This window comes from Triticum aestivum, chromosome 3B (genome assembly GCF_018294505.1).
Source record: "Triticum aestivum cultivar Chinese Spring chromosome 3B, IWGSC CS RefSeq v2.1, whole genome shotgun sequence".
In the NCBI taxonomy this organism is placed as follows: Eukaryota; Viridiplantae; Streptophyta; class Magnoliopsida; order Poales; family Poaceae; genus Triticum; species Triticum aestivum.
The window spans coordinates 288,201,550-288,214,041 of record NC_057801.1 but is presented as its reverse complement, the minus strand read 5'-3'; the positions used below and the strand labels follow the sequence as shown (position 1 = coordinate 288,214,041).

At 43.6% G+C, this 12,492-nt stretch overlaps 1 protein-coding gene across 1 annotated transcript; it reads left to right on the top strand.

Moving 5' to 3' along the window:
- The first annotated feature begins 3,406 nt into the window (after window positions 1-3,406).
- On the top strand, window positions 3,407-6,041 carry LOC123069746 (uncharacterized). Its single transcript, XM_044492686.1, has 3 exons — window positions 3,407-3,859; window positions 3,941-4,148; window positions 5,592-6,041. The coding sequence occupies exons 1-3, from the start codon at window positions 3,417-3,419 to the stop codon at window positions 5,598-5,600; spliced, it is 660 nt and encodes a 219-aa protein (XP_044348621.1). The 5' UTR covers window positions 3,407-3,416; the 3' UTR covers window positions 5,601-6,041.
- The last annotated feature ends 6,451 nt before the right edge of the window (window positions 6,042-12,492 follow it).

The window sequence follows — 12,492 nt, the reverse complement described above, 5'->3', positions numbered from 1 at the left end:
TTCGGCCAGAAAATAGGAACGCGAAACAGAAGAGAACAGAGAGATAGATCCAATCTAGGAGGGGCTCATGCCCTTCCGCCACCATGGAGGACATGGACCAGAGGGGAAACCCTCCTCCCATCTATGGGCTAGGTCAAGGGAGAATAAGAAGGAGGGAGGCTCTCTCCCCCTCTCTCCCGGTGGCGCCGGAGTGCCGCCGGGCAAGGATCGTGACGGCAATCTACATCAACAACCTTGCTACCGTCTGATACGTCTCCAACGTATCTATAATTTATGAAGTATTCATGCTATTTTATTATCATTCTTGGATGTTTTACAATCATTTTATAGCAACTTTATTTCATATTTTGGGACTAACCTATTGACCCAGTGCCCAGTGCCAGTTGTCGTATTTTGCTTGTGTTTTACATCGCGGGAAATCAATATCAAACGGTGTCCAAACACCGCGAAACTCCTCAAGGATTTTTTATGGACCAGAACACTTATGATGGGCCAGAGCAGCACCTGGGGGTGCCCCGAGGGGGGCACAACCCACCAGGGCGCCCCTGGTCCCCCAAGCGCGCCTAGGTGGGTTGTGCCCACCTCGGTGGCCTCCCGCACCCCTTCTTCGCCCTATTAATTCCCAAATATTCCAAAACCCTTCGGGGTAGCCCTAGATCAGAAGTTCTGCCGCCGCAAGGCCTCTGTATCCACGAGATCCAATCTAGACCCCGTTTCGGCACCCTGCCGGAGGGGGGAATCATCACCGGTGGCCATCTTCATCATCCTGGCGGCCACCACGACGAGGAGGGAGTAGTCCACCCTCGGGGATGTGGGTTTGTACCAGTAGCTATGTGTTTAATCTCTCTCTCTTGCAATCTTGAGATGTCACAATCTTGATGTATCATGGGCTTTGTCAACATAGATGGATCATATGATGTTTCTCCCTCTCTACTCTTGTTGTGATGAATTGAGTCTTTACCCTTTGAAGTTTTGTCTTGTCGGATTGAATGTTCAGATCTGAGAACACATGATATATGTCTTGCATATGAATATCCATGGTGACAATGGGGTATTATTTTGATTCACTTGATATATGTTATGCACTCAACTTGCGGATTCCCGCGGTGACTTTGGGGTAATCTATGCATAGGGGTTGATGCACATTTTTATTATCTTTTTCCCGATAGAAACTGTGGGTTCTCCTTGTATTTCTTTGTGTGGATTGAGTATTATAAATCTGAAATTGTTTGATACATATCGTATAATTAACTCATGGGTACTCGCGGTGACATTGGGGTATCTAGGTGACATTAGAGTTGGTTGATATGCATCATATGGTGTTATTTTAGTACGAACTCTTGATTAGATTGATCGGAAAGGATAGCTTGCTGTTATTTTAGTGCGAACTCTAGGATAGATTGATCGGAAAGAATAACTTTGAGGTGGTTTCGTACCCTACAAACAATTTCTATCTTTCGTTCTCCGCTAATAGGAACTCGAGAGTGATTCTTTATTGCACTTTGAGGGATAATCATATGATCCAACTATGTCAGCATTGTTGAGAGATTGCACTAGTGAAAGTATGCACCCTAGGCCTCATTTTCCATCATTGCAATGTCGTTTGTGCTCTGTTTTACTATTTACTACCTTGCTGTTCTTTTATTGTTTGCACTAAAAAACTCATATCTACTATCCATACTACACTTTTATCACCATCTCTTCGCCGAACTAGTGCACCTATACAATTTTCCATTGTATTGGGTGTGTTGGGGACACAAGAGATTTCTTGTATTTGATTGCAGGGTTGTTCGAGAGAGACTATCTTCATCCTACACCTCCCACGGACTGATAAACCTTAGGTCATCCACTTGAGGGAAAATTGCTACTGTCCTACAAAACTCTGCGCTTGGAGGCCCAACACAAGTCTACAAGAATAAAGTTGCATAGTAGACATCACCGTCAACACCAATTTTCTCCCCATCTATGCAGCGGTGTAATCTCTCTATTCCCACTACAATTCTCTACTTAAACATGGTGCTCAACACTATATATTATTATCCGATGATATGTGGTTATTCTATGGATGTTTGAGTAGATCTGTTTTGTCCTATGGGTTGATTGATGATCATGATTGATTTGAGTTGTGTATTTTATTTTGGTGCTTGTAACAGCCCGAGACCGATGTCTAGTTGCCTTCCAGTTATTTTGTTGTCGCCGTGTGATTAATTTGTTAGTTGCATTCATCATGTCATCTTTTGCATTGCATCGGCACTCCGTTGTCGTCATTTTTTTAAAACTTGCATCCGCCCGTAGTTGCCGCTTCTTCCTTGTATCTGTTGACCTCCTCTCAGATCAACCAAACCACTCTCTTCTCTCTCTTCTCTGATCCGTCAAACCGCCATGTCTCTGTGGCCTTTTGTCAGACTCCTCGCGCGCGTTCAAAAAGTTGTCCCGAACCCGACCCGGGCAGTCGTGACCGATGTGTCCGCATCATCCCCAAACATCCCTAAAACATCTTCGATTTATTTTTTGGACTTCCCAAGCCTATTTTTTCTCGATCGTCCGATTATGATCCGAGGATCCAAATCATCCTCCTTTCCCTATATATAGTCCACCCATACCTAATTTGGAAAACCCTAGAAATCCTCCTCCTGTCCCGTCGCCGCGCCGCCACCCACCTTCTCCCATCGGGATCCGCTCCCAACTAACCAGTGCACAGCTCGCTCCCCTCCCGATCCACCAACTCCTCCTGATCCATCCACCTGCCTGCCCATCGCCACCCTCATCCGCCTCCTGATCGAGGGCTGGAGCTCCTCCCGAGCGAGAGCGCCCATGCCCGAGGCCTCATCTACCCGAGCCTCGCCTCTCTTCCCGTTCCTGTCACTGTCAGCGACGAGCCGCAGCTTGCCGGAGCAAGGCGAGCTCCAGCAGGTCTCCAGCGTCGTCCTCTGTCATGGAGCTCGCCTCCACCAATAGCACAACCGCCCTTGCCGGCTAGTTCTCTCTCTCCTTGCACCCCTTTCCCCCTCTCTGGTTCTCCCCTCACCTCATCTCTCTCTTTGCTGTCTTCACAGGAGCACACCGGCACCATGCACAACTGGAATCAGGATCTTTGCCGTCAGCCAGCTCTTTGCCATCTGCTAACTGACGGCAAAGAAGGTCTTTGCCATCAACTTACATAAAGCTGACGGCAAAGAAAGAGCGGACAGCAAAGAGGGTGTTTGCCGTCAGCCTGCGCTTTGCCATCAGCTACCTGACGGCATAGAACCTTTGTCGTCTGCTAGCAGACGGCAAATAGGGTGGGTGACCGACTAACGAGAATGACCTAACGGCCACTTTAACCTGAAAGCAGACGGCAAAGAAAATAACCTAACCCCCCGCCCCGGCAGACGGCAAAGAAAGAAACACATGCCATAGATCGATCCCACGGGTCAATGACTTGGCATGCACCCACCCACGACCCACACAGCCCCACGCCCAACCCACACACACACACCAACGTTGGATCCCATCTCTCTCGTCTTCCTCGATCCCCTTTCTCCACCCTACGCCGCCGCCAGATTTCGGCGATCCCCGCCGTTCCCCATCGCCCAGCTCTCCTCCCCGAGTTCACCTCTCCCCGCTCACCATATCCACCGACCGGTTTCTCTCCTCGCCCAGGAGAGCGACGCCCAGGCACTGGTGGTGGTGCACCGCGAGGAGGCCCCAGCGGCGTCGAGCTGTTGTTGCTGCAGGCACAGCGACATGCTAGGGAGGAGCTACGTCGGGATGCTGCTCGGATGGGACACGGGAGGCGGATGGAGACTGAGGCGGTTGGAGCGGAGTCGGCGGAGGCCACGGGTGGCGTCGACAATTTCCCACTGGATCCAGTCTGCAGGTGCCCCCCTCCCCCGCCCCTGCCCTTGCCCCCTCGATTCCCGTCCGTCAGTAACCTCTGTAATCTCAAATCTTCGCCCAGCTTGCCGATATTCCGGTCGTCACGCGCCACCGTCATGATGATAGGATCGAGGTGGCATGAAGGATGGGTGGTAGTGCGAGAGATTCATAGGTGGCTGCACATGACAGCTGCGGTGGCCACGGGGGCGAGGAAGCAGAGACAGCGGCCCTATAGAGTCCGGCGAGTCGGCGGTCAAGCCCGATCCAAAGACTCCATGCAGGATAAGGAGGTATGGTCCCGGCAATTCCCCAGCGGAGGATATATATTGTTTTTTGATTTGTGTGTGGGAGCAAAATTTGTGCGTTAGTGGCCCTGTGTATATTGCATGAATGCTGACAAACCTCATATTCCATCACATTCATGTTAATTTTCTGGCAATCCCAAGAGATGGAAATACAAAACTCCTCAATATACTCATGAGAAACACAATCGATTTGACCTGAGGTAAGAATGTAAGATACATGCTTTGGATTCTCGGTAAGAAATTTTGTAAGGCAACTCCAGGACCAACAAAACCGATGGTATATATAGTGAAATACATCTACTAATCAAAACTACCTATCACATGTCTCGATTCATGCATGCTAACCACCAACACGCTGGAAGAGTAACATGTGTCCTAATTTCCTGATCACTAGCTCAGCCTTGGTCGCTGTTGGCAATTGGTTATCTTGTCAATACTTCACAATTAGGATTATGCATTCCCATACTTCCCTTAGCTTGATGCCCATTCCCGTACTATTTTATTCAACTGGACGGATGTGTTTCTTACCCTATTCTGAATCTCTCTAATTCTTGGGTGTAAGCGGGCATGTGTATGCTTTATTATTTTATATCTATTAAATATTATGACACATACTTACAAATTTAGTGAAGTTAGATTTTCCAAGTTTTTTTAATAGAAGTGTTTGTATCCTCATATATCAGTTTTTTAGGCTGCAAAAATTGAAATTTATGGGGTAGTTGTGGTGCAGCCAACCAAAGGCATGGATGTTTATGCAAAACTTATATATTTTATGCATTCATATATTTATTGTTCAAATAGACGGGTGCAACAACGTGCGCCGTCAGTGATCTAGTAGACAGAAAAGTTGCGCAAGTTTGATTTTGGTAGTACCGTTGAATTTGGTTGCTGCTATTCATTTATGTATGTGAAGGAATTGGATAATGTGCTCTTTTTTGTTTGCAAAATGAAGGACGCTGCATCCAGGTAGTGGGAATAGTTAGTCCTTGCTATCAATAGTAGTAGCATTATTCACTGTTGAGTGTGAGGGAATTTGATGATCATCTACTTTTGCCTATCATCTACTTCTGATGTTTTCCCTGAAAGTGACACGTGATCTTCCTTTGTTTTTCTTTAGCTGATAGTATGATAACTGCTTGCTTGGCAGAAGTTATGGTTGTGTTGTTTCTTAGGTAAATAAAGAAACTGAGATTTAGTTCGATTTGGAGCGCCTCTTGTTGTACCACGGTTCCTTCTCTTAGAGCTATACTTGTACTGCAAGTTTTGGATTGGGAGGGAAAAATGCTCTTCTTTCAGTCTCTGTTGAAGTCAAACCCATCCATGCAAAATCTGTATTGTAGTAGAATTAATGTAGATGAATATATATATATATATGCCTTGCAGTTTTATCGTGCATGCCATTCAACTAACTTGATCTTGTCCATGCAGATGGAGTAGGAGGATGAGCAGCAGCAGCAAATCAGCCTCATGATGACATGGTGCGGGAGGCAATGGTGATCATGCTGATGGCATGAAGAAGGCTGATGACCACAACCTGGACCTGTTGGCATTTAGAGATGGCAAACACAGGCGGCATGGAGACAGCAACCTGGACCACCCACCTCCCTTGCCTTTTTAATTTTGGTTGTGGTGGTTGCATCACCGGCTTAGTCGCAAATCAGTATGTAGTGTGCTTGTGGAGTTGGGTCTGGACTGCAGTGTCCATGTAGTAGGTTAGGTGCTGTTGCTGCTAGATTCCATGATGCTCACCTGAGTTTTGTGTTATGTAGAGGCCAACCTTTGTGATCTTATTTGTCGACACTTATGTGATCTGGTCTTACTTTGTGATACAGGTCATATGATATATATGTAATTATGGAAGATCTTGTGATGTTCTTATTTTCCTGTGGTCTTTGTTGATATTTGTGATATACGCATGGGCTATACATATGAATATGAATTGTTAAACATACTGTAAATCAATGAAAAAGATGGCAAAGAAGGAGATTTGCCGTCTGTGCATCTGGACACTTTGCCGTCTACTGGCAGACGACAAAGACTTTGCTTCTTTGCCGTCTGCCATCAGATGGCAAAGCACGTCGTTAACCCCTTAACGGACGTAAGCTGCCACGTGTGTCGCCCAGGCTCTTTGCCGTCTGCTAGAGGACAGCAAATACCTTTGCATCTTTGCCGTCCGCCAGCAGGCGGCAAAGAGGCCTTTGCCGTAGCATGTTCAGCCGGACGTTTTGCCGTCTGCTGGCTGACAGCAAAGGTGTTTGCCGTCCGCCAGGCATGCCTTTGCCGTCAGCCATGGCGGACGGCAAAGTTTCTGATTCCTGTAGTGATGGACAACCTCCCGAGCCTCGCCTCTTCTAGGAAGTGCGCCCGTCGACGTCGACCACCACCATTGGGAGCTAGCCGCTTCTTCCCTGCCGTGAGCCTCGTCGCCGGAGTGCCTCGCCATGCCGCCCTCACGACGAGCTTCCCACGTCTGCAGCCTCCCTACCTGCAAGCGCCCAGCTGCCCCGCCTCGACCCCGCATTAACCAGCCGCCGCGCCAAGTCCCGCCTCTCCCGCCGTGAAGTCCCCATCGCCCGTGCTTGCTCCATCGCTGGGTCAAGTCACTAGCGTCTTGCTTCCTGTCCTCATTTAAACTTGCCTAAATATGTAGTTTAATTGTGCTTCACCTCTTTCCATGTTAACCAACATTTAATATTGTCTTGTACATAAACGGGAGTGAACTAAATGATTGAATGTGGTGTTTCGTCAATATGCAACTCGTTGCATATTGAGCTCCACTTAATTTGTAGTATTTGATTGTTGCACTTTGCCATGCCATGGCTCATTAAACCGGACATGCATCATACTTGATTGTGCATCATGCCATGTTTATGCTTGGTTGTTTACCATGTTGTTTGCTATGCTATTGCGATGTCGCGCTACCTACCACTTGTTTATCAAGCCTCCCAAATTTCCATGATAAGCCTTTAACCTTTCCACCATCCCAGCAAACCGTTGTTTGGTTATGCTACCGCTTGCTCGGCCCATCTTATAGCGTTGCTAGTTGCAGGTGCAGTTGCAGGTTATTCCATGTTGGGACATGGATATCATGGGATATCACAATATCTCTTACTTAATTAATGCATCTATATACTTGGTAAAGGATGGAAGGCTCGGCCTTTTTGTAACGCCCTGAGACCGATGCGCCAGATGTCTTCCAGTTATTCGCCGTCGTTGCTGATACGTCTCCAACGTATCTATAATTTTGATTGTTCCATGCTATTATATTACCCCTTTTGGATGTTTATGGGCTTTATTTTACACATTTATATCATTTTTGGGACTAACCTACTAACCGGAGGCCCAGCCCATATTGCTGTTTTTTTTGCCTATTTCAGTATTTTGAAGAAAAGGAATATCAAATGGAGTCCAAACGGAATGAAACCTTCGGGAGCGTGATTTTTGGAACGAACGTGATCCAGAGGACTTGGAGTGCAAGTCAAGAAGCAGCCGAAGCTTCCACGAGATAGGAGGGCGCCCCCCTATAGGGCACGCCCCCTGTCTCGTGGGCCCCTCGGGCGTCCACCAACGTACTTCTTCCTCCTATATAAGCCTACGTACCCCGAAAACATCCAGGGGGCAGACGAAACACAATTTCCACCACCGTAACCTTCTGTATCCGCGAGATCTCATCTTGGAGCCTTCACCGGCACTCTGTCGGAGGGGGAATCGACCATGGAGGGCTTCTACATCAACATCCTTGCCCCTCCGATGAGTTGTGAGTAGTTTACCACAGACCTACGGGTCCATAGTTATTAGCTAGATGGCTTCTTCTCTCTTTTTGGATCTCAATACAATGTTCTCCCCCTCTCTTGTGGAGATCTATTCGATGTAAACTCTTTTTGCGGTGTGTTTATCGAGATCCGATGAATTGTGGGTTTATGATCAAGTTTATCTATGAATAATATTTGAATCTTCTCTGAATTCTTTTATGTATGATTGAGTTATCTTTGCAAGTCTCTTCGAATTATCAGTTTGGTTTGGCCTACTAGATTGATCTTTCTTGCCATGGGAGAAGTGCTTAGCTTTGGATTCAATCTTGCGGTGTCCTTTCCCAGTGACAGCAGGGGCAGCAAGGCACGTATTGTATTGTTGCCATCGAGGATAAAAAGATGGGGTTTATATCATATTGTTTGACTTTATCCCTCTACATCATGTCATCTTGCTTAAGGCGTTACTTTCTTCTTAAGAACTTAATACTCTAGATGCAGGCAGGAGTCGGTCGATGTGTGGAGTAATAGTAGTAGATGTAGGCAGGAGTCGGTCTACTTGTCACGGACGTGATGCCTATATACATGATCATGCCTAGATAATCTCATAATTATTCGCTTTTCTATCAATTGCTCGACAGTAATTTTTTCACCCACCGTAATACTAATGCTATCTTGAGAGATGCCACTAGTGAAACCTATGGCCCCCGGGTCTATCTCTTATCATATTTGCTTCCAATCTACTTTTATTTGCATCTTTACTTTTTGCATCTATATTATAAAATACCAAAAATATATTTATCTTATCATACTATCTCTATCAGATCTCACTTTCGCAAGTGGCCGTGAAGGGATTGACAACCCCTTTATTGCGTTGGTTGTGAGTTCTTTGTTTGTTTGTGTAGGTGTGTGGGACTTTTGAGGAGCCTCCTACTGGATTGATACCTTCGTTCTCAAAAACTGAGGGAAATACTTACGCTACTATTGCTGCATCACCCTCTCCTCTTCGAGGAAAACCAACGCAAGCTCAAGACATAGCAAGAAGGATTTCTGGCGCCGTTGCCGGGGAGGCTTCCACCAAGTCAACTCAAGATTCGACCTCCCGCCAACGTGCGATTTCTGGCGCCGTTGCCGGGGAGGTCTTCACTCAAGTCAAGACATACCAAGTACCGATCACAAACTCATCTCCCTCGCATTTACATTATTTGCCATTTGCCTCTCGTTTTCCTCTCCCCCACTTCACCCTTGCCGTTTTATTGTCCCTCTCTTTCCCAATCTCCTCCTCTCTTTTTCACTTGCCTTTTTCTGTTTGCTTGTGTGTTGGATTACTTGTTGCCATGGCGCAAGATAATACCAAATTGTGTGATTTCTCGAATACCAACAATAATGATTTCCTTAGTACTCCGATTGCTCCTCTTAATGATGTTGAGTCTTGTGAAATCAATACTACTTTGCTGAATCTTGTTATGAAAGATCAATTCGCCGGCCTTCCTAGTGAAGATGCCGCTACTCATCTAAACAACTTTGTTGATTTGTGTGATATGCAAAAGAAGAAAGATACGGATAACAATATTGTCAAATTGAAGTTATTTCCGTTTTCACTTAGAGATCGTGCTAAAGTTTGGTTTTCGTCTTTGCCTAAAAATAGTATTGATTCTTGGAACAAGTGCAAAGATGCTTTTATCTCTAAGTATTTTCCTCCCACTAAGATTATCACTCTTAGGTACGATATTATGAATTTTAAACAACTTGATCATGAGCTTGTTTCCCAATCTTGAGAAAGAATGAAATTGATGCTTCGCAATTGCCCTACTCATGGTTTGAATTTATGGATGATCATACAAAAATTTTATGCCGGTTTGAACTTTGCTTCTAGAAATCTCTTAGATTTGGCCGCGGGAGGCACGTTTATGGAAATCACGTTAGGAGATGCTACAAAACTTCTTGATAATATTATGGCTAATTATTCTCAATGGCACACCGAAAGATCTTCTAGTAAAAAAGTGCATGCTATAGAAGAAATCAATGTTTTGAGTGGAAAGATGGATGAACTTATGAAGATTGTTTGCTACTAAAAATACTCCTCTTGATCCCAATGATATGCCTTTGTCTTCTTTGATTGAGAATAATAATGAATCTATGGATGTGAATTTTGTTGGTAGGAATAGTTTTGGAAACAATGCTTATAGAGGAAACTTTAATGCTAGACCGTTCCCTAGTAATTCCTCTAATAATTATGGAAATTCCTACAATAATTATTATGGTAATTTTAATAAGATGCCCTCTGATTTTGAGAATAGTGTGAAAGAATTTATGATTTCTCAAAAGAATTTTAATGCTTTGCTTGAAGAAAAATTGCTCAAAGTTGATGATTTGGCTAGGAACGTTGGTAGACTTTCGCTTGATGTTGATTCTCTTAAACTTAGATCTTCTCCTCCTAAGCATGATATCAATGAGTCTCTCAAGGCAATGAGAATTTCCATTGATGAGTGCAAGGAAAGAACCGCTAGATTGCGTGCTAAGAAAGATTGCTTTGTAAAGGCGTGTTCTTCTAGTTTCCATGAAAATAATGATGAGATCTTAAAGTTATTGATGCGTCTCCTATTAGATCTATGTTTTGCAATATGAATCTTGATAATTATGGGACTGATGATGAGTCAACTTTACCTAGAAGGCGTCCTAAGAATTCGGAGTTTTTAGATCTTGATGCTAAATTTGGTAAAAGTGGGATTGGAGAGGTCACAACTTTAAATAGCATTGAACCCACTATCTCGGATTTCAAGGATTTTGATTATGATAATTGTTCTTTAGAAGGTTGTATTTCCTTGTTGCAATCCGTTGTTAATTCTCCTCATGCTTATAGTCAAAATAAAGCTTTTACCAAACATATCGTTGATGCCTTGATGCAATCTTATGATGAAAAACTTAATTTGGAAGTTTCTATACCTAGAAAACTTAATGATGAGTGGGAACCTACTATAAATATTAGAATTAAAGATCATGAGTGTTTTGCTTTGTGTGATTTGGGTGCTAGTGTTTCCACGATTCCGAAAACTTTATGTGATATTTTAGGTTTCCATGATCTTGATGATTGCTCTTTAAATTTGCACCTTGCGGATTCCATCATTAAAAAGCAAATGGGAAGGATCAATGATGTTCTCATTGTTGCAAATAGAAATTTGGTGCCCGTGGATTTTATCATTCTTTATATAGATTGCAACCTTTCTTGCTCTATTATTCTTGGTAGACCTTCCCTTAGAACGATTGGCGTGATTATTGATATGAAGGAAGGGAATATTGGTTTCCAATTTCCATTAAAGAAAGGTATGGAGCACTGTCCAAGAAAGAAAGTCAAATTACCTTATGAATCTATCATGCGGGCTACTTATGAATTTAGTGCCAAAGATGGCACTCGTTAGATCTATCTTCGCTTTTATGCCTAGCTAGGGGCGCTAAACGATAGTGCTAGTTGGGAGGCAACCCAATTTTCTTTATATTTTTTGTTTTTGCTCCTATTTAGTAATAAATCTTGCTTCTACCTTCTGTTTAGATGTGTTTTTACCTTTTAATTAGTGTTTGTGCCAAGTAGAACCTATAGGATAACCTATGATGATAGTTGATTTGATTCTACTGAAAAACAGAAACTTTGCGCGCATGAATTTAGTTTTGTTAAATAACAAAAACGTGATTTTGTGTTGATTCTTTTTGCTGCTGATCAATAAACAAGATTTCCAGGACTTCCTATTGTTGTAGGATTTTTAGAGTTCCAGAAGTTTGCGTTAGTTACAGATTGCTACAGACTGTTCTGTTTTTGACAGATTCTGTTTTTCTCGTGTTGTTTGCTTATTTTGATGCATCTATGGCTAGTAAAATAGTTTATAAACCATATAGAAGTTGGAATACAGTAGGTTTAACACCAAAATAAATAAATAATGAGTTCATTACAGTACCTTATGTGGTGGTTTTGTTTTCTTTCACTAACGGAGCTTATAAGATTTCCTGTTGAGTTTTGTGTTGTGAAGTTTTCAAGTTTTGGGTAAAGCTTTTATGGACTATGGAATAAGGAGTGGAAAGAGCCTAAGCTTGGGGATTCCCAAGGCACCCCAAGATATTCAATAATAGCCAAAAGCCTAAGCTTGGGGATGCCCCGGGAAGGCATCCCCTCTTTTGTCTTCGTTCATTGGTAACTTTACTTGGAGCTATATTTGTATTCGCCACATGATATGTGTTTTGCTTGGAGCGTCGTGTATTATATTAGTCTTTGCTTTTTAGTTTACCACAATCATCCTTGCTGTACACACCTTTTGGGAGAAGCCTATTTGATTAGAATTTGCTAGAATACTCTATGTGCTTCACTTATATCTTTTGAGATTGATAGTTTTTGCTCTAGTGCTTGACTTATATCTTTTAGAGCACGGTGGTGACTTATTTTTGTAGAAATTTCTAGTCTCTCATACTTCACTTATATTATTTTGAGAGTCTTTTAGAACAGCATGGTATTTGATATGGTTATAAAATTGGTCCTAGAATGGTAGGCATCCAGGTTGGGTATAATAAAAACTATCATAGGAAGTGAATTG

Bases quoted from the DNA above. Each gene is read 5' to 3' on its own strand.
- LOC123069746 (XM_044492686.1), top strand. From the start codon at position 3,417: ATGACTTGGCATGCACCCACCCACGACCCACACAGCCCCACGCCCAAC. The intron at 3,860-3,940 runs GTGCCCCCCTCC...ATCTTCGCCCAG, and splicing joins CCACTGGATCCAGTCTGCAG to CTTGCCGATATTCCGGTCGT.